Raw genomic sequence first — 23582 nt, 5'->3', positions numbered from 1 at the left:
AATTTTGGTAACATATCAACTGATCAAATTTGGCTTAAATGTTTAATCTCTTTGTTGCTTTGCACCACGGTGGGCTTAATAATACTGTGTTTCTTAGAAAGTCCATCAGTAGGTAGCATTTTCCTTTTTAAAATATTCTCCCCGTAACTAGCCAAAATTTTCTTTCCCTGATTCACCTCTTTAAGAGTTTATTATCACTGGATTTATTCAGCTAACTTAAAAATGAATGGGGTTTTCAGAGCAAAATAAATGCCATAAAATATCTGCAGGGAAAGCTTAATTTAGCAATTACCTGGAACATTAAAAGTTACCTAGCTTGATTCTGGAGTAAGACTGTCTCTTTCCAATAATGGAAACCATTTTGAATTCATGCATGTAGCTGAGCCATATGACAGCAGGAATAAAGAGCACGCTAAAATTTTCAGGTCCATAACTGCCAAAAAGCAAAGCAATGAAACATAACAATTTTCTAAAATCCCTGTGCCAGCTTCTTTATGATTCCAGCCATTATTTTCTGGAATGATAGTAATTTCCAAATTTAATGTCAAAGTCTTTGATCTAACATCAGATTCAAAGAAATCATTGTGAAGATTTACAATAACATCTCTAACAAATGGGTTTGAGAGGTTTACTTGCTGATTAAATTCACAGGAATTTTAAATAGGTATGGTAATAAGAAAAGAGAAACTTTCTCCTGAAAGTGATGGGCTATTTGGCCACATTGCATGGGAAATATTCATACCTGGATTTGAAATCTCTTTTAAGATATAAATTTGGTTCTCCTTTTATTTTATGGTCGTAAGTTGGTTACCAGGGAAGGTCAATGACATTTTTTAAAATGTTTTTATAATTTTCATGTCTTTACAGAACAATTATACCCACAACTTTAACACAGTCACTATTTTTCTTTTCCTAGGGTCTCTCCAAATATTTTGTCATGTGGCAAAAAAGAAACAAAAGCTTTAAAAATGAACAAAACAATACAAAAAATTCTCCTCTTTGACTATAACCAGAGAATATTAGCAATATATTCACAACTTATGATTCTACTTCTTCATAATATTTCATATATCCTTTTTTACAAGGTTTTTTCACATAGCATTGGGGTTAAGAGTATGGATTCAGGACATGAAGCAAGGGTTTGAGTGCCAGCTTGGCCACTGGCCAAAGGATCTAACATTTTTGAGCCTCAGTCTCTATTTACTAAATGAGGATAATGATACACCTACTTAAAAAGACCACTACAAGTACCCAAAGAGGCTATGCTTGTCATTTATATGCTTAATAACTGTTACCTATTATTTTTAACATACTTATGTTTAGTCCAATGGAAAATACATTTTGCTAACCTCTCTCCCATCTGAGACAACAAGGCTTTGGGGATTCCTTGGGTGACACTGAGAGATGGCGTTTATGGCCATCCGCCTTCTCTCTGAGGAGGCCAGAAGCACCTGGTAGGATTTCAGTCACATGCCGGGCTCCAGGTCTACCAAAGGAAAGACTAGAAAAAAATCCATGTCAGGCATTTACTAACCCCCAGAAAGTATGGGTGTTTTAAACCAAGGGAGACCAAAAGCCCATACTGACAACAATGAGAGAAGAAACTTCTTTCCTGACCCAATTGCTACTCTCAGCTAGATCCTTAATTATCTGGAGCATCACAGCGTTGACCGAAAGACTTTCTCATCAACGTTAAACTATTTCATGGTAATCTAGTCAACGTGTTGACACGTTACTCATAAAAAATTGCAATCCCATAATGCAATGATAATTGATATTCCTAATAATGTGACTAAGATATTGATTAGGGAGCATAATGATTTGAATTAAATTGGAGTAGAGAGGACAGAGCCTGAGTACTTTCCAAATTCTCCTATTTCAGATAATTGTTCCATCATTTATTCAGTTGTTCAAGCCAGAAACATGGATCATCCCTGGCATCTTCCTTTTCCTCCTATAACCAATCTATTACAAAGTCTGATCAATTTTATCCCTCAAATATTTTCTGTATCTCTTGACTGGTTTTTGGTCTTTCTATCACCACCATTCTAAGGCCTGAACAATTGCAGAAGTCTCCTGATTTGTTGTCTTCCCTTCCAATCTATTCCCCACCTACAATGATCTTATCACCATGCAAATCTGATCACATCACCTTCCTGCTTAAACTCTCTTTAGTTCCACCTGACTCTTAAACTAAAGCTAAAAATTCTTCCTATATGATTGAAGGTCCTGCAGCTCAGATTCCCATGGAATCACCTGCCTCACCCCACAACTCCCTTCCTTCTGTTCCACAGCCATCATGTCATCTTTCAAATCCTTCCTTGTAAACATCATGCTCCCTCCCACCCATGTTGTTCCCTCTGCATCGAACACTCTTCCCTCTGTTATGCCTAGTCATATGCTTCTCATCCTGTAGTTCTCAGGTCTATTTTGAGTTTCTTTGAAAGTCTTCTTGGATCTCCTCTGACAAGGTCAATTCTCTCTACTGTACCTTCTCTTATTACCATAGTTCCATAGTGTCACAGTTCACAGTACCATGAACCGTTCATTCACGGGCCTTACATCTTTCTTGAATTTTTATATTTGTGTGATTCTTTGAGTAATGAATACCTGAAAAGAGTTCAGAGATCATGTCTTTGTTTTGTTTTCTCTCCATTATAACACTCTAGGACAAAATTCAGCATGTTTATAAAGAAGAAATTCAGTAAGAATTTGCTGAAGGAATGAAGAAATCAATCATGATATGCTTGACTTGGACTAAATAATTGTACTCTTTTCTTAATTTTTATTTACTGATTTCAAAATCACATTTAATAGTAAATATCTGTTTTGTTTACCCCATGAAATTGTGACAAGGATAAAGCAATGTATAGGCATACCTTCTTTTATTGCACTTCACTTTATTGTGCTTTACAGATATTGCTTTTTTTTTTCTCTCTCTACAAATTGAAAGCTTGTGGCAACCCTCTATCAAGCAAGTCTGTGCACACCATTTTTCCAAGAGCGTTCATTCACTTCATGTATCTGTGTCACATTTTGGCAATTGTCACAATGTTTCAAGCTTTTTCATTATTATTCTATTTGTTGTGGTGATCTGTGCTCAGTTACCTCTGATGTTACTATTGTAATTGTTTTGGGGCAACATGAACTGTGCCCATATAAGATGGCAAACTTAACAGATAAATTTTGTGTGTTTTAACTGTTCCAACGACTGGCCATTCCCCCATCTCTCTCCCGCTCCTCGGGCCTCCCTATCCCCTAAGACACAACAATATTGAAATTTGGCCAGTTAACGACCCTACAATGGCCTCTAAATGTTCAGATGAAAGGAAGAGTCACATATCTTTCACTTTAAATCCAAAGCTAGAAATGATTAAGCTTAATGAGGAAGGCACGCCAAAAGCTGAGACAAGCGAAAAGCTAGGCCTCTTGTGCAAAACAGCCAAGTTGTGAATGCAGCGAAAAAGTTCTTGAAGGAAACCAAAAGTGTTACTCCAGTTAACACATGAATGATAAGAAAGCAAAACAACCTTATTGTTGAGGTGGAGAAAGTTTTAGCCGTCTGACAGAAGACGTATCAGCCACAACATTCCCTTAAGCCAAAGCCTGATCCAGAGCAAGGCCCTAACTCTCATTTCTATGGAGGCTGAGCAAGGTGAGGAAGCTGCAGGAGAAAAGTCTGAAGCTAGCAGAGGTTGGTTCGTGAGGTTTAGGGAAAGAAGCCATCTCCATTACAAAAAAAGTACAAGGTGAAGCAGCAAATGCTGATGTAGAAGCTGCAGCAAATTATCCAGAAGATCTAGCTAAGATAGTTAATGAAGGTAGCAACACTAAACAACAAATTGTCAATGTAGACAAAACAGCCTTACACTGGAAGATGCCATCTGGGGCTTTTATAGCTGTAGAGGAGAAGTGAACGCCTGGCGTCAAAGTTTCAAAGGACAAGCTGACTGCCTCTTGTTAGGGGCTAATGCAGCTGGTGACTTTAAGTTGAAGCCAACGCTCATTGACCATTCTGAAAATGTTATGCTAAATCTACTCTGCTTGTGTTCTCTAAATGGAACAACAAAGCCTGGATGACAGCACATCTGTTTAAAACATGGTTTGCTGAATAGTTTAAGCCCAGTGTGGAGACCTAACGCGCAGACAAAAAGCTTCCTTTCAAAATATTGCTGCTCATCGACAACGTACCCGGTCATCCAAGGGCTCTGATGGAGATGTACAATGAGACTACTGTTGTTTTCATGCCTGCGAACACAACATCCATTCTGCAGTCCATAGATCGAGAAGTAATTTTGACCTTCAAGTCTTATTATTTAAGAAACACATTTTGTAAGGTTATAGCTGCCATAGATAGTGGTTCCTCTGATGGATCTGGGCAAAGTAAACTAAAAACCTTCTGGGAAGGATTTACCATGCTAGATGCCATTAAGAACATACCTGATTGATGGGAAGAGGTCAAAATATCAACATTGATAGGAGTTGGGAAGAAGTTGATCCAACCTTCATATATGGCTTTGAGGGGTTCGAGACTTCAGTGGAGGAAGTAACTATAGATGTGGTGAAAATAGCAAGAGAACTAGAAGAACTAGAATTAGAAATGGAGCCTGAAGATGTGACTGAATTGCTACAATCTCATGATAAAGCTTTCACAGATGAGGAGTTGCTTCTCAAGGATGAGCAAAGAAAATGGTTTCTTGAGATGGAATCTACTCCTGGTGAAGATTCTGCGAAGACTGTTGAAATGACAACAAAGGGCTTAGAATATTACATAAATTTAGTTGATAGAGCAGTGGCAGGGTTTGAGAGGATTGACCCCAGTTTTGAAACAAGTTCTCTTGTAGGTAAAATGCTATCAAACAGTATTGATGCTACAGAGAACTTGACTGTGAAAGGAAGAGTCCATCGATGCAGCAAACTTCATCGCTGTCTTATTTTAAGAAATTGCCAAAACCACCCCAACCTTCAGCAACCACCACCCTGATCGGTCAGCAGCCATCAACATCCACGCAAGACCCTCCTCCAGCAAAAAGATTATGACTCACTGAAGGATCAAATGATAGTTAGCATTTTTTAACAAGAAAGTATTTTTAAATTTAGGTTTGTACATTCTATTTTAGAAACAGTGCTATTGTATACTAAATAGACTACAGTATACTATAAACATAACTTATAGGCACTGGGAAACCAAAAAAATTCATGTGACTTGCTTTACTGCAATATTTGCTTTATTGTAGTGGTCTGGAACTGAACCTGCAATATCTCCGAGGTATATCTGTAATATGTTAAAATCCTCTCATTTTTTTAAAGTCTTCTCAAATAACACATGTGCAACTGTGTTCTGACTATTCAAGAAGATAAAAACAATAAATTATTAAATTCTATTCAGTGTATTTTGGTTAAGTTTTTTCATTCAAATTCTTGTTTGAAATTGGTAACCCATCCTGGGAATATCTCTATGAAACACTGTGCCCTGTTAGTGGATAAGAAAGCTTACTCTTTAAAACTTTCAACAATACAGTACGTTGCCTTTTGAGGAAAAGCTCAGAATATGTTAGCCATATTTTCTAATTATAATACACAAAATCAGAAGAAATGAAGAGCTAGATAAGGTCTTCCACAAGGCAGTTTGTGGGAGAAAAGTCAGGCTCAGGCCTTATGATTCTACAGTTTGTAGCCACCAGAAGAGAGATCTCTAACTGCTCTGGAAAGAAATCAAATCTACATGCTAGTACGATGATGCACATCAACTAAGAGACTATTAACTTTACGCATTCTAGAGAAATATATTCAATTTTGAACCAGATGTAAATATAAATAAAATAACTATTGGTATTCTAGAAAGCTAATGACATAATTCTGTTAAGTGCATATAATTTTATCACTTTTAGTGTGTTTAGCAGTCCTGGATCACATCAGTATAAATGCATAAGGTATTATGTACTTAGTACATTTCTCATTTCAATTTTTGCCCTTTCATGTCTTTGGATATTGTGTCCACTTTGGGTTAGGAGTTCCTGTCAAAGAACAAATCTATGAGAGATGCTATATTCTTTGAGCTAAACTGAAATGAACTTTTGTAAATTAAAAATGAGTAGATTAATTCAGGTTTCACAATGAAAAATAAGAGAACAGTGTAGGTTTATTTCATAATATTTAAATAGAATGTATTAAAGAAAAGAGCTATAAAAAGGTAAGTATAATTGTAAATATAACCTGTTTGGGATAACTTTTAAAATATAATATAGTCAGAAAAAATTCTTTAAAATATTTTTGTATAAAATGCAATCAAATCTAATCAGTTTGGCATTAATTAAGCTGTAATAACACACTTCAGTATCTCCCCTAAGTAGTGTGATCCGCCTCCCCTTCATCCAAGGCGATTTGTGCGCATTACGGTGTCATGATAATTTTAAAACATACTGAGAAAATGACAGAGCTGCAAAATTAAAATAAATGATTAATGGTATTTTTTTTCATGTTTTGTACTAACAGGTATTACTGAGTCTTTAAATTAATAGAGCTGTCAAGCTCATGGGTGTTACAGATCGAGCAATGAACCAAAATGGAAATTATATATTCCAAAGACACCTAAAGATGACACTTTGGAATATTTTAAATTTTAATTAGTAGGTGCAATTGTTTTGTTCCCTGTAACCACTGCAAATTAATTGGAAATTAGTCACAACCAATCCTTTTTCTTAACAGTCTGAGATGAAGAGGTTGGTGCTTTACACCTTAACATTCTTGTTTGGGGGCCAGAAAGTGCATATGCAGTAAATTGCATTGTCAATTACCAAAAAAAAAGCTGTTGTGAAATTAGGAAAAAATTATGCACAGGTAAACAAAACTAATGAATGCGTAAGTAACAGGGGAACGGAACACGCAAACTAATGCCATTAAACACTAACGTGCCAGTCTTTGGGGAAAAAAGGCTTAGAAATGCAAAATTATGTAAGAGTATTTACCAGTGAAGTCTTAGGTAACAGGACGCTTTTAGTTTATGTTTTATTTAACTGCTTTTGGAGTCTCACTACCACTCACAGCTTAAAAAGTATACCCACTAGAACAGCAATCTGATTATCCAAATACGTCTCAAGATGACAGAAGACTGTTAGTTAATTTTCTGTTCCTCAAAATATCAAGATTTACACTCATGGAATAATAAATGGCAGTATTTTCTTAAGATTTATTCTTATTTTGTATTTAAGTATTAGGCAAAATGCAATTTCCAGGCATATCAAGAAAATATTCACTGTCTACACCTACCTATTAACAATTTTCCTACCGATAATTTATGGGTTACTCTTTTTCTTTTATCACTAAAAATACACGTTACCTTGCCTGCTTTTCTCCCCCTCTAAGCCATCAGAGCCGCTTAAGATTCTTTAAAAATGATGTGTCTGTCATCCCCAGGCGCCATGACAGTTCTGGAGGCTAACCATAAAAGGCCAAAAAGTGGGCAGTGTCCAATTCCTGGAAATCCCCACCGCTTCCCCAAAAGAGTCGGAATAATCCTCCTACTCTTTAGCCTAAGAAATTACCCAGCCCATAAAAACTAACCACCCCATCCCCATATTTCAGGGCTGCTCTTGCCTTTTGAGACAGACCGCATTCTGTCTGGGGAATCTGTATCTCTCTAAATAAATCCACTTCTTACCTAAAAAAAAAAAAGAGTGTCAATTTTCTCTGATTTCAATGGCTTAAGCAAGTACTACTACTTCAATGGTATAACTTACTTTGAAAATGCAACAACAGCTCAATAGGAGTTTCTTATTAATTTATTAATAAATATCTATTGAGGGTTAAAAAATATGGTGTGTCTGCAAAGGCAGCAAGTGTCATGTTTCAATAGCTGTGTAACTTTTAATGAGAAAATAATATACTTATAAAATTTTCAAAATAAGACTAATTTCCAGGAAATCAACCTGGTACATTAGCTATTATTTAATATTATTTCAACTTAATAGACTTAACACAAGGGTCTTGGGAGATTCAAGAGTTAGGTAACCTGCAGGTTTCATGCAGTATTCTATTCTGCATGAGTTTTAATATAATTTTCCTTTTAGATAATTACTAAAGATGTTAAATATTATGGGGAAATGATATCTTTTTTCCAGTATGAGTTTATCTGTGATTATAGGAAAACAGTAAAAGTCACTGCTACATTTCCTATAGCACTTTGGCTAAATCTCAAATAGATGTCATATATTATCCCAACATAAAATAACATGAGTTTAACTATTTTTTTCCTGTATGATTCAGGATAACAAGAAAGTCAGTCCAAACAATGAAAAAGAAGAAAATTCAGGTGCGTTATAAAATATAACAATACTTAATATACACCACAAAATAATTAATACTTCCTTAGTGTTGATAAATGTGATGCAAAGTAATTTTCAACAACCCCTCAATACTCTCTTGTGATTTGTAGGTAGCTGGTTTTAGGAATAAGGAAATAGTTCCAAGATTAAGTAATTCTCTGAAAGTCCAGAGGTCACTGATACAACATATATGAGACACTGGATTCTGGCCTTTATTTCTGTTTTCTACCCATTGGGATCTAGTTATTTTGCACAGTATTATTACTAAGCAGTTCTTTCCTCCCCTTCATATAGAAATCCCATAAAACACTGTTTTCAAGGAGTGAAAAATATTTTTAACCTCAGACTACTTTGAATTGCTGCTAATGGGCTAGAGAAGGGGACCATTTTAGTTGTGGATGCCAGCTTGCTCAAACTAACTTCTAAAATATTAAAACCTAGAATGGGTTTCAAATAAAAAGCTGCCATACAGAAGTTGTAATAAAATGGTTGAGATTCTATAATTAAAGAGTGGTAAGGCTTTGTAATTTCTAACCTGTTTTCAGTTCCCAGGTCTGTGATCAGTTAATCCAGGTAGTAGGTATAAGGAGACCCACCTGCCATAAAGATAAGCAAATTCTAGCTGTTTTCCTACTTCTCAAATTTGCCCCATTCTCCCCATAAATCTTTTAACGTTCTGTTTATATTTAGGATTTAGTAGCTTCTTTTCAGGAAACATTGTTCTAGCCACAATTTGCCTTTAAAAGTATTTATTGTATCTTTAGTAACCAAGAGAGATGTGAGCATATAAACTATGGAAACAAGTAATCTGTCTGATATCCTTGTACTTACTAATATAATATCGTGTGAAATTCTCATGCAAATGGTATTCCCAAGCAGAAAGAATTTTCATGATATTCAGCTGTACAAGTGAGTTGAAAGGGCTGTTAAAACAATCTCTTTCTGAAAATTGCTTAGTGTGCTTCTCAACGGTAAGTGCCCTATGTTTGGTTTGCTGTGGTTAGAGCTGCCAGAGAAAGTCTCACTGCCCCTGCCTGTTTTACACTCACTACTATGCATCACAGAAAATTTCAGAGACCTTGTATTTCCTTCTCTCTCAACTTTTTATCCTTAGGCAAATAAGCCTAATGAACTGATGACAGGTTTGGGAGTAGAAAAACAAGTTAGAAACAGTCCCAGTTTTATAACTCTTTGCTTCATGACCTTGAACATTCACCTAACCTCACCTCCACGGTCTAAAAGCCTCCCATACAATCACATAACTCGCTTGCAATACTCTTAAAATGTTTGCCTACAGACAAAGTAATCTAAAAAAACATCTCATGTGGTCATCCACATCATTACTGCCTAGAGAAATACATAAAACTTAACTTTATCTTTATAGGTGAGTAGAGAATCTCTGCCTTTCTGGTCAATTATTTTCACTCAAATAACAAGGTAAGTGTAGTCTCAACTGCCTAAATGCAGGACATAAAAATGGGAAAAAATTAATGAAGTTTTCTCAAAATGGATAAGATTTATAATTCAAGGTTTAGAGTAGTTCTCAGACTTATTTAGAATTTCTGTAAAATATATGTAAATGGGGACTGTACTGTGAAATCTGTAAGTTGGCAGATAAGTACTTCCGGCTAATAATATACCAATCTGATGGGGACTATTCATGCATATCTCAAAATGGCCATATACAAAATCTAAGAAGAGTGGTGGTGTTTTCAGTTCTAGTCAAGAAGAAGTAAGCACGTGCTGCCCTGTCTCTCCCACTGAAGGCAACTACAAACCCTGCACAGAATGCACAGAGCAGCTAACTGAGGATTGGTGAAAAGCAAATGACAGCACGTAGATTGGGGAAGGAAACCAGAGCATGAAGTGCCACTGAGCCAGTGATGACCTTTCTGTTTTTTCTCCCTTCTCATATTCCCCAGTCTGGAATTAAAGGCAGCTCAAAACCTGGAACTGTACACCAAGTACAGATGGAGAGCTCCAAGAAAAGTCCTGTGTTTCTGGGGTAGGAAATGAAGGACATACAGGGAGAGGTCAGAGAGGGTGAGAGAAGTATCTTGTGTCACTTCTTCCCCTCCCCCTCACCACCCCAATCTCTCCCATCCCAGTCTCCTGGCAATTCCATAGCAGTGGCAGGTGACTACAACTCCACTAAAGGAAAGCCCTTCTCTCTGGTCAGTGAAACTACGGTCCCAAAAGCATGGGCAAATACCTGCTGATTTTTTCCTCTCTTCATCCCCTTACCACAGGGCCCTGGAAGCAGATACTATATGAAGAAGTACATGGCAGTTCAGAGAAATGAGAGCCTTCTATTTCTAGTCAGAGGAGCCCTGGGAGTCAAAAAACATCAGGGAGATCCTAGAGTGGAGAGGGCCTCAAAAAGACTCTCTCTTAAAGTTGTATGTGATCTCCTGAGTTTATCCCTGAGCAGTGTATGCACAGATTTGACCTTATGAAGCATACTGACAATGCAGAGCACTGAATTAGGGGATAGACCACCACCCAGGTTCCAGATAAGCCTGTAGATCTTGTACATGTAGGATAAATCTAAATAACACTGCAAAAACTTTGAAAATTGAACTGACATTAGAACCACAGCTCACAGGCAGCAGACCCGGATTTGTAGCCTGAACCTAACTGGGTCATTTACCTGCTAAAATAGCAACAACAATAACAAATCAATATTCCCCACAAGAATTAAACAACACCTAGAGTCTAATAACATGATTGTATCATTGTTAGGATACAATCCAACATTTTTCAATATATGACGATCCAGGAAAATCTCAAAAACTCCCAAGGGGAAAGACAGCCAGTGATGCAACCTCTGAGATGATAAAAGTGTTGGAATTACCAGACAAGAAATTTACAGCAGCAACTATAACCATGCTCCAAGAAGTAATGGCACACACTCTTGAAATGAAAGGTAAGATAGAGACTGCCAGCTGAGAAATAGAGGATATGAAAAAAAAAAAAAAAAAAAGAAACCAACTGAAAATTTTATAACAGAAAAACTCAACGACCAAAATAAAAGTTAACTGCATGGGCTCAAGAACAGCATGGAGATAAGAGAGGAAAAAGTCAGTGAGCTTGAATATAGATGAATAGATAGTATCCAATATGAGCAATAGAAAGAATAAAGAGGAAAGAAAAAATTAACTGAGACTCAGATATTGGGCTACTACAGAAATATCTAAAACATGTCATCAGAGTTTAGAAGGAAAGGAGAAAGACTGTGGTGCTTAAATCAGTATCTGAAGAAATAATGGCTGAAAACTTCCCAATTGGGCAAAAGACATAAACCTACAGATTCATGAAGTCCAGAGAAACTAAAACAGAATAAGCTTAAAGAAATCCATGCCCACTCAACAAAATCAAAGTACTGAAAAGTAAAGACAAGGGGAAACATTCCTGAAAGCAGCCTGAGAAAAACAATGCATTACCTATTGCAGAGCAATGATTCACATGTGGACTTCTCATCTGAAACCGTATTATGTAAAAGACACTATGTGAGGTATGATGAGGAATTGAGGATGAAATCATAAAATGTTTACAATTAAGTCAGAAGAGCTGGACACATACATGCATTGCTGAAATACAAAGCTGTGCATTGGGATGGCATTAAGAAGATATTAACAGAGTCACAGGAGTATAAAGGATCAGGCAGTTATTTCAGACAAATGGGGAGTTAAAAGGTTTCATGAGGAAATTGTCGCTAAGTTTGGCATTGAAGGAAGGGATTTTATTTTATTTTTAGTATATATGCATTTATATCCCATCACTTTCCAGAAAGATTTTGAAGTAACTTATAAAAATATATATATATCCCAACAGCACAGGATAATTGATTCAGGCAAAATAATAAACTGTAGGTAAGATTAAATGAAAGAAATGCAAACCATGGGTCCTACAGAACGGCTGGAAGAAACCACAGATTTCCTGGGAGGCTGCTTGAAGGCCAGAAAAATGTGTCTATTTCTAAACCACAAAATAGGGGATGGAGATTGCAGGTACATAATTAAGCAGTATGAGTAGAAAGCTTTTGGAAAGTGGTCCCTATGAAGCATGGCTGGCTGATGGAAGCCTTGGGAGAATGATTTAATACCGTGACAAGGATATTGAACTCTACGCTGTGTGAAATGAGGAGGCAATGAACTTTGAGATCAGGGAGTTGGATGATCATAGTTATGTTGTTCAGCAGTAATTCTGGCAATGTGATGGATGGCTTTGGCTATACTGGGAAGCAAAACATAATGTATTAAGTAAAGAGAAAAAATGTAAATAAGGTGAAAAAGAACTGAATTCTGTTATAAATGGTAGAGTTGTAACTGATTACTAATACAAGCCACTGAGGGAGGCAACAAAACATCATAATTAAGGGAAAAGGCATTAGAGCCCACTGAATACCTCTAACTGTGTGGCCTTGGTCAAGTTGTTTGGCTTATCTGCTTCAGGTATTTTGTTTTTTTAATTTATGATATGGGAGTTATAATAACTTTACTGACTTCTTAGGGTTGTTTTGAGGATTAAATAAAAATCAATATGAATGTACAGAACAGAAACTAGTATATCATAAATGATGCTAAATATTGTTAAGCATTATTACCATGGTTTCTTCCAAACATCTCAACGACATCTCAGTGTTTTGTAAATTCAATTAGCCTTCATCTACATATCACTAAATTCCTGGGACTGGAAAATCTTACATTTATAAAATGTTTATTTTCTATCTTAATGTCCTGAGATTAAATTGTATTTCAGGAAATGATTTAAGATTAAATAACACTTTAAAATTATGATTATTTTAAATAATTACAACAAACACATAAGAAAAAATTTAATAGGCCCTGAAACACTGTTCCTCTTTTCAAAGAGCTTACATTTTAAAGCTGTGCTGAATATATTCTCTTTGCAAAAACGAGTGTCAAAATGAAGATAAACTCCAAGTAACTGCAGTGTCTAGGGCCATGGGAAAAAGATCCAGCCTTCCTAAGAGAGGGTACGAGCAAAGGCTAGGCAACTAGCCGATGTGTGAATCAACTAGAAGCTACAGCCAGAGAAGCAAAGTGGCATGCAAGTCAGAAAGCAGCATCTTATAGAACGGTCCACTCAGTGGAAATGGGGACTGAAGGAGGCAGTGGCTCTTAGTGCACTAAATGACCAAGTATCTGTTCCAAGAATACTAGGGATCACACTTAAAGCAGTAAGACTACCAGGCTTGGCGGGGATTGGCTAATTACCAGCTCAGGGCTGAGTTGAGTGTTGAAGGTATTTAATACTAGAGGCTGAGACTGGGCAAGTGGGTCAGAGTCCTGAGAAGCATTATACCAAGGAAGGTATTTAAAACAGGCAAAGAGAGACCAAAACACATGTAAATGCCTTCCAGAAGTTGCCTTGACTTCAGCTATCACTTTCATATTTTACCTGTGGTCATTTCACCATTTAGCTTATGATCTGTTTGTGACGTCCCTCCCATTCTCTACCACGTGGAAGAAAGTTTCAGGAATCCTTTCTGACTTAATCATAGACAAAGCACCCAGAGTGATATTGCATTACAACCTGTTTGGGATTACTTTTCATAAAAATAACACAAGTAGTAACTAGTACATGACTATTAATATTTCAGTGTATTAACAGAATGTAGCCTATACAATGTGTAAAAGTTCAATCGTCCTATTTCAGGAAACAGAAAGATTACATCTTTTAAGGTTGAGAAAGTATTTCTTCTTCGATACATTCAAAATTCTTTGCTTTGCGAATGTAATGAATAAAGATAACTCAAAATAACTTTTACATGTATGTATATATGAAAAATATGTGAATGAATTGCTAGCCAACCTACATTATGTTCAGTGAAAGATTTAGTAGAAAGCAGTTTTTAAAATTATTATACTACCCCAAGAATTATTTAAGAAACTCACGAATTCAAAATGCACATGGTGTTGGCAGCCTAATGATGTGTGAGGCACAGTGCTATGCTCTGCAGGTACAGGGATGACTAAAATCATAGTGCCTGACCTTAATAAGCTTACGTCTACCCAGAGGCTAGTCAGAAAAGCCGATAACTTCAATTTAACGTAGTTAGTTCTTTGATAAAGCTATGAAGCACTGGGGCTGCGCTTTTAGACTAGTTGGGGTCAGGGACGGGATAGAGTGAAGGGAGGGGTGATATTCAAAACAGAATTTATGGAGGAGTGGCAGCATGAAATGAATCTCAAAAAATGAGTTGTGTAACTCAACTAAAGAAGGAGAAAGGTTTATTTGGGCAAGAGGAAAGTATATGAAAATATGAAAAAGAAGTAAGCAATGATAGCAGTGAAACAGGAAGCCCGATTCAAACTATATTTTATCAGATAGAAAGTAATTAAATGTTCTAATTGGAAGAGTGTCGTGGTGAGATTAGCATTTTCCAGTGATCGTTTTGGTAGAAAAGTGAAGGATGGATCTAAATAGAAAAAAAAACATGGGGATGGGGAAAGATTGATGTGGCTATTGCTGAGAGTGAGGAGAAATGAAATGGGCCAAATCTAGGACAATGGTGGTAGGGATGAAAAGAAAAGAGTCCAGAAATATGCCATATTATCAAGTGGGCACAGTTAGTGAATTTTAGGGTATGGAGAGAAGTACAGGATGACTCTCAGATTTCTAGCTTAGGAAACACTGGGCTCCACTAACTCAATATGGGAAAGGGAGGAGCAGGGATTTTGGAATTGAAAGAAAAAGTCAGTATATGGTGGATGGGGAGGAGATGGAAGGAGGTACATGATGCGTTCATTTTGGTTACACTGAATCGGAGGCTTAGCATGGTCACTCCTCACTTAATGAAACTTTACTAGACACCCATCACTCAGAATAAATTGGGGTGGGAGGGCTGGGTGTGCAGATACAAAATGAAATCTGACCGAGTGTCTGACCTCCCATATATTACTGCTCTTCCTTGTCTCCCCCCTAAGCTGTTCATTTTTTTCTCCCCACAATGGGAACATATGGACAACAGAGTCAGTATGTTTGAAGCGGTCAGGAGGAAGGAATGGGGAGGAAGATAGGAAGGGGAATATAGTTAGGCTCTGGAGTCCACCCTAAAGAAAGGCTCTTCATGAACTGTTTCAATACAATGTCTTCTAGAATTAATTGTGTCTTTAGTTTGTTATGCTTGTTAACATAGCTAACTGTTAAATGGCTAAAATCCATCCTCTGTTAACTCAGTGACTATTACAAAACTGTGAACAAAGGAGTATCTAACAAGTTTCTGTTGACTATTTTATAGTGAGATAATTTAAAAGGTCCTAAAAATAATTACAACATGTGAAGAGACAGTTTTAAGCTTTTTGTTTTTCCTGGTAATTGGAACTTAGGATTAGTGAAATTTGTAAGTAAATATTATCTTATTTTTTTTCAATTACTTTTTTTATTGTGATACAATATATGTAACATAGAATTTACCATTTTAACCATTTTAAGTATACAGTTCAATGGCATAAGTACACTCACACTGTCGTGCAACCATCAACACACCTATCTTCAGAATTTATATTACTCTGATTCTTAAAAAAATATTAACTGATGTAAGAATCAAGACCCACTCATCACATGATTTTCTATTTTATATATTCCACTTAAAGAAAAGCAGAACTTCTGCTGTGCTCTAAAATTATATCTAGAGCAATTTCTTCATAAATTGAGTATCAGCTTATGGATATTTAAATTCAGCGAAGAATTTTAACATTCTACCATTTTTATGTTCTGTAAGAGAAACGTGTTATTCAGTTGAAGCAAAGAACACTCTTAAGTTCAACCATACCAACACTATGAATACTAAATACTCTCTTCAGTAAAAGTGAAATTTAAAGTTCAGATCTCCATGTGGTTCTAGGAAAAGAAGAGTAGGCCAGAATGCGAAATAACAATAACGAGCCATAGTCTAGTACAGTTCTTGGTCCACTGTGTTGACTGCAATAAATGTTTTAAATGAATAAGAGAGTTTACACGGAGAGAAAACTAAATAGTCGTTATATAAAAATTAGTAACTTAACAATTGTTTAGATCATGATAATTAATAGGTGAAACGAATATCGTGTTACTCGCTGAGAGAAAAGTTAACAAAAGAGTCATTAGAAGAGCTTGTGTGAAATAAGCTACAAGTATTATAATGCACTAATTACATTTTAATAGATAAAGACTTTTTAAAGCTAGGGAGAGGCAGTAAGTGATTTATCAAAGGTCATACTCTGGAGCGGAGGGTCACAGGGGATGGCCTGGGGCCTTCTCAGGTGGAGATCCAGCGTGGGGAGTAGTCATGAAGAGTGCAGACAGTGGAGCCAGGCTACATGCGCTTCAAGTTCTACTCTGCCACTTACTATCTGGGTGGAATCAGGCAAACTATTTAACCTTTGTCTGCCTCAGTTGCTTCATCCACAAAATGAAGCTTATTATAGGATTTCTGTGAGAATTAAATGTCAATACAGGTCAAGTGTCTCAAACTATGTGGCACAAACTAAAAGCTTAATAAATGTTAGATATTTTTATTGCCATTAATCCTTCTTGATTTAAAACATGGCACAGGGACTAAATTTCCCTTCTCCCTGAGAAGAGTCCAAAGGAATGCAAAGTACTCATGGAAGGTGTTCTGTTTCACTGTCTTTCATTTATTCTTTTGTGACCCAGGCTGAAGAAAAGTGACCTTTCATTAAGACAAGAATACTGCTTCTACCACTGCCACTACCATCCTGCAACATGACCACAATCACCACCACCACTGTGACTACCATCAGTGACAGCAACTCTACCAGTTCATCATTACCACCATCACCACCATCACCACTACCACCAGCATCATCAGAACTACCGTCACCATAAGTTTCACCACTTTTTCCACCATCACCATCGTGATGTTACCCCTAGCACCATCATCCTAATCTTTACCAACAGCACATCGTCACCACCACTGGAAACAACAAAAACAAGACCTTTAATATCCATGTGAGTGTAAACGTGAACTCAGAAGTGTCACTGGCAGAGTGAAGAAAAACAAGATGTAAATATATACATGCTAGTAAAAGGAGGAACAGGAATTTTTTTAAAGGATATTTGGAACCAAGTACAGAGATAGCAGTAGGCATAGGAAGTAGTCATTTTTGAAAGATTTTTTGACAAGTTTGTCTTACATTATTATTACATAATTAATGGATTTCACAAACTTAGGGTTCAATTAGCTAAAGGAATATACCAGGAGTAAACAAAAAGTCATATTTATGTGCTGTACACAAAGATTGAGCCAAACGCTTCAGAGTAAAACCAACAGAAAGGTAAAAATTAAGACTCCCATGTTATATGCTAAGCTGCGCTCTTTGAAATTGGTAGCTAACTAGTGGTTAAGAGAACGGGCTGTAATCAGAGTCCTGGGTTTGAGTTCCATTATGTGCTACATACCTGACCTTGAGTAAGTTATCTGACCTCCTAAGGACTCAGTTTTCTCCATCTGAAAAATGGTGATATCCGTTATTTAGAGTTTGTGTGAATATTTAATGAACACTAATATAATGTTGTATGTCAATTATTTCTCCAAAAACCCCCAACACCACTCACTTGCAACCATGTTAACACCAGCACTTAGCACAATGCTTGTATTAATCTAAGATTAAGACCTACCTACCGCTAAAAAAAAAATTTTTTAAAAATTAAAAAAAAAAAAAAGAACCTTGTCACTCCCTAAACACTTCCCCCTCCCAATTTTAACCACGGAGTAAATGGTACCCTCATTCACAGATAACAGCTACCCTCCATTCATCCCTTTCCCTCATTCCAATCCCTCATCACAAAGGGAACTCATTAACAACTTCTCCCTGTTTCACCTCCACAGTGTAGCTCAAATCCACCCACTTCCTGGCCCCTTCTGCTGCCGAAGCCCAGACCACTCTGATAAACCCCGTCTCCCGGCTGCTACTCAGTACAATCCATTCTCCACATAGCAGCTAAGGTGAACTTTAAACTTGTAAATCAGATGATACTTAAATCTTTCAATAGTTTCCTACTGCACTTAGAATCAGATGCTAATTCTTTACCATCATTTTTTCTACTTGATCTGTCCCCTGCCCATCTTTTCTACTTTACCTCTTACACTCTCACCCTACCTCTAAAAATTGTCGTTCCGTCATCCTTCTTACTGTTTAACATACTGAGCTTTTGACCCTCCTTTCAAAAAGGGCTCCCAGACTCACTTGTCTAAAGTAGTACTCTTCGGGCTTCCCTGGTGGCGCAGTGGTTGAGACTCTGCCTGCGGAGGCAGGGGACACGGGTTCGTTCCCCGGTCCGGGAAGATCCCATGTGCCGCGGAGCGGCTGGGCCCGTGAGCCATGGCCGCTGAGCCTGCGCGTCCGGAGCCTGTGCTCCGCAACGGGAGAGGCCACAACAGTGAGAGGCCCGCATACCGCAAAAAAATAAAAATAAAACTAAAAAAATAAAGTAGTACTCTTCATACTCCATCCAGTTCCTCTTTGTCATTTTTCATAACGCTAGTAATCAAAAGTTACATTTATTATGCGTCTGTTTATATTTATTAATTTATTTAATCTCCTATTATCAGAATGTAAGTTCCTTGAGGACAATTATATTATTGAACACATTCTATTCCATGTTCTATTATTCCTATGTTTTATTATTGATCATGACGTATATTATTGATCAGATTTCTATTCTTAGCGCCAAGAGAAGTGCCTAGCATATTACTGAAATGCAATAAAATGTTCACTATACAAATGAAATTTAGAGAGATCTGAATGTCTGAGTGAAATAATATCTCAGTATGCAGAGAACAACTACAATGGTCGTTTTTCTATAGAGAAGGAAGACCTCAAATCCCCAAGTGGAGGCAAAAGAACAGATGGGTAATAAATTCAGGGAGAAATATGTTTGACGATCCCATAAATATTTTTCTTATAAGTCCTTCTGAAATAAGTACAAGAAAGGTTAAGAGAAACTTTATCAATTTTGCTTAGTTCCAGAGTTTATAACTGATCTACGGTATCCAAAGATTATACTTTCGCTAACACAAACATTCAAATGCTAATCATTGCCAAAAAAAAAAAAAAAAAAAAAACGGTACTGGGTGATAGGTCCAAAGCTTAGGTATTGTGATTATTTACTTATAGGAGTATGTGATTAGTTAGTTATGGGAATATATAGTATCTGGGAAGCAAAATTGAAAGTGACAGCATTTTAATTACTCTGTACTCACGGTGCATGGGGTCTGCATCCATGGTTCCCCATCGATCTGCATTGGCAGAGACTTGCTAGTCCTGAGGAAAAATATTTCATTTTAAGTTTAACATGGAAATACTTGATACAACAGACTATATGTCCCATAAAAAATTATGAGACCAGGGAATGCAAATATGGTAATAACTGGGCTCTGCACTCTAGTTATCTCTTTGAAAGGAACTTCAACTTTTTTTTTTTGGCCACACCACGTGTAATGTGGGATCTTAGTTTCCCAACCAGGGATCAAACCCGCACCCCCTGCACTGGAAGCTCGGAGTCTTAACCACTGGACCACCAGGGAAGTCCTGGAACTTCAACTCTTGACTATTCATGAATACTTTGAAAGGTGTCTTAGTTACAGGAATGTTAAGAGTTTCCTGGTAACTGTCGTGATATAAACAAAAATTCTGGATGCCAAAAGACAAGTGTAGTGTTTATGTTTAATGCCACAATCAGAATTCCTACAGCCAAAAGGGCCTCCCTTGTTTTCATGCAAACCCACATTGTAAATGTGGAGAAAAAGTGTTTGACATCTCAGAGTTTCCAGTATCAACACTTTCATATATATAACACCAATTATATCTGTGCTATAATCTGTGGTTTTACGTTACGGTAAAAATAGACCTTTTCTCTACAGGTAAAATTTTGAAAAAATGTTTTTTGTAAAGATTTAAATGTAATACACATATAAATCTTACTTTACAATAATCCATTATTTAATTTATAGAAGCAATGGTAGACTTCAGTCCATGAAAGAATGTAAGTTAATGGTGCGTCAAGAGTGTTTTCATTGGGTAATTTGCCTAGTAGATACTTTGATGCTTCAGTAAATTAAACTGAGTGTGAGCCAGATAGAGGGGGTAGAATTTGTATGTTAGAATTGTATCCACGGTCTCAACAAAAGAGAATCAAATTCCAATGGACGTGGTAAGTAACGGTGAACCAACACTTTGTAAATACTGTCATTTTCATTATTTTGAAATATATCAGCATTAATCACTGATAACTTGAGGCACAGATAAAACAAACATGGTTATCAGAGTCTTGTATGGCTTTAATTAATTTGTAGTTATGCCATGTCAACCTCCTTTCTCAATTATAGAGAAAGAGCTACCTGATGACCACAGAGGAGCACTGAGCCAGCCGCCGCCCAGCACTTTTCAGTCCTGTGTATATTTGCCCCATCTCCATAGCTCCTTCCAAGCCAACCACCTCCAGCAGCTGATCGCTCAGATCTGAAAGAAAACAGAAACCTTGTAAATTACAGTGCACATGCGTATGTGCACAATTTCATGTCATTAGATGTTCTGGAAATGAAAAATGAAAGCTACTTCACAAAGAAAGCTTCTCTGTCTTGGATACTCTACTAAAAGTAACGACAAGATGGCCTACTTTTGAAACTCTCAGTTTAACCAGACCCTGAGGTGCTGTGGGAAAAGATGTGCTGTCAGCTTATTCTAAAACAAAACGGGAAGAATGGATTCTGAGCCAAATAATGCCAAAAAATATACCAGTAGTTTTTAACATCAACAAACTTAACGTTATTCCACATGTATATATGGAACGTTTTACATCCCACAGCAGACATTTGGCGGCAGCAAATACACATTTCAATACTATAAATAAAGTATGAGGATATGCTGTCAAACATGATTTTGTTAAATTACTCGAAAAAAAGACCTTAGAGATCATGGAATTAAAGTTTCTCAATTTAAAGATAAGACTTGAGGCCCTAAATCATTGAGTGACTCGTCCAAAGTCACAGGTAAACTTGAGCAGGATGTCAAGTTTTTCTTGAATTTGAAAAATAGAATTTTTTTTTTTTATGATAAGGAATGTGCTACCAAATTCTACTTGGGAGTAGGTTTGATAATTAGCACAATACAATCATATTTTTTTTTTTTTTTTACCAGAGGACAGTAAAAAGAGGCTAATAGTATTACATATTGCTTGTCGACTGTTTCCTAAGTGCCTGTCACTGGATTAGTCACTCTCTGTATATCACCTTACTGGCTCCCCCCCACCAAAACCAGTTTAAGACAAATATGATTATTAGAATTTACAGAGAGAGAAGCTAAAAATTAGAGAAGTTAATTTATTCATATTAACATACATAGGAAGTGACAGAGACAAAATTTGAATCCAATCACTCTGAGGCCTAACCACAATGCTGTATTTGATAAATGAGCCATACCAAAGAGAGATACTTTTAAAACTTATAGAGGTATTTCTCATTTAGGGAGTGAGAGTGTTCTGTGTGAGCTCCAGAGTCCCTTTTCAACCTGAAGACTTTCACTCAGTGGGAAAGCAGAGGAAGTACTAATGTCATAAAAGCCGACAGAGCACGGTCTCAGCACACAGCCCCTTTGCTTACTTATTTGGCTCAGAACGCCTGAACCCTTGATTTGAAGGTAACATTCTAGATGCACATATATGATCCTTTTCTATACTGATATTTTCACGTAATCCCATGTATTTTCAAATGTCAATAAATTGTTTAGTATTGTTTTAGCAGCAACAAAAGCTGGAGGGGGTGGCATAGAGTGGCACAGGGCAGGGCATGATGATTATACAGATAACCATGTAATAGCTAGTCGTAGCTGAGGGTGGACTTGAAGAAAAACCAGCATGTGTGTGTTGTATGTACTCCATTTTGTACAGAAAGCCCTCATTCCCCACTAATGAATCCATTTGAGCACGAAGTTCAGAGAAATAAATGATACATTTTCAGCGTTATTCAAATGTGTGGTGAATAGCACTTTGAAATCTCAAAGTTTGCTAGGCCCATGATCTTTGGCAAATTTTATATAGACCCTGAAAACAAAAAGTGTAACCAATCCACTGTATTTTTTTTTGAAGAGAACTGACTTAAAAAAAACGATTATTTTTTAAACTTTAAGCTCTAGCTGCAGCATGAGATTTCTTCACGTGGACACGATCATTCAGCTACCAGATCAAATGTTAACAAGTCCTAATAACCGAGAACATTCACCTTGCTGTTCTAAACCCTATTTAGACTCACTTCTCATGAAACTTATCCTGTGTTTCTAGTTTAAATTTATGTTGCCAAGAACAGATGGACAAGGAATGGAAACATATTCTTTCAGCTGTAGCCGGCACTAAAATGTGCTTGGCTCTATAGCCTGGGTGTTAATATACGCAGTTTTTAGATACATGTCAACCAGCAAACTGCACTGTGGCAAGCACTAAAACCCCAGATGTGTGTCTGGTGATATTTATAAAACAACAACCACCACAAAAGTGAAGTTCATATTTAGTATTATATATTTTCCACTGCTTGATAGGTGAAATGTTATGCTGATTTCTGTAAGGATCTGGTTGATGGAAACTATTCTACGAGAAATGAAATACTTTCTCACAAGAGAGTTAATCTGTATAAGCCCTAACTTCTCCATGAATCACAGGGATTGTCTACACCCACACCATATTGCTACTGTCTACCACCCTCCTTCTGAGTTTTTTCTCTTTTAATTTGTCTTTGTTTTTCTCCCTGCAAAAATGCCATGAAAATCAATTCTACCATTAATAATTGGTAATGAAGACATTTCTTACAGATTTAGAAGACCTAGGCTTTCAAACTTTCATGTTCTTGCTAACACAAAGAACTGTAGAGAAATGGTGGTCTATTTACTAGCTCTGGTCAAAGTAAATAAATACCATATTCCTTCTAATTAAGTGTTCAGAAAGAAAAGAAGTTCTAATTTGTGCTGCATGAATTTGCTCCCATAAACACTGACATTTTTTTATACAGAAGCCTGCAACGTCTGTGTACAATTGCTGCCTCTTACATACTGTCTTTGAGGTTAGGGTCCTGACTGACTTCAGACAAAGATAATTTCTATATAATTTTGAATTCTGTTTCTACATGCGGTATCATCTAGAAACATCAAAGACTTCCTCACGTCACATTCTAGCTAAAATTTACTTTAAGTGCAGGTCCCTGGGGATGTCATAACCAACCAGATTCACCTCCTTAATTGG

At 36.8% G+C, this 23582-nt stretch overlaps 1 protein-coding gene across 11 annotated transcripts in view; it reads right to left on the bottom strand.

Moving 5' to 3' along the window:
- The window catches only part of DGKB (diacylglycerol kinase beta), a 797684-nt gene that overhangs the window by 19925 nt on the left and 754177 nt on the right, over positions 1-23582 (bottom strand). For all 11 annotated transcript variants that reach the window (XR_010945490.1, XM_067746239.1, XM_067746240.1 and 8 more), the window contains 2 exons: positions 20695-20815; positions 19558-19618 (listed from right to left, as the gene is read on the bottom strand). Coding sequence is in view for 10 of the 11 variants with exons in the window: in XM_067746239.1 (XP_067602340.1) it covers positions 19558-19618; positions 20695-20815 (182 nt within the window). In the remaining variant the exon portion in view is untranslated. The remainder of the gene's footprint in view (positions 1-19557; positions 19619-20694; positions 20816-23582) is intronic.

The sequence above is a fragment of the Pseudorca crassidens genome, chromosome 8 (genome assembly GCF_039906515.1).
Source record: "Pseudorca crassidens isolate mPseCra1 chromosome 8, mPseCra1.hap1, whole genome shotgun sequence".
NCBI classification, from domain to species: Eukaryota; Metazoa; Chordata; class Mammalia; order Artiodactyla; family Delphinidae; genus Pseudorca; species Pseudorca crassidens.
The sequence above is the reverse complement of the archived record's forward strand: the minus strand, read 5'-3'. Positions and strand labels throughout refer to the sequence as shown.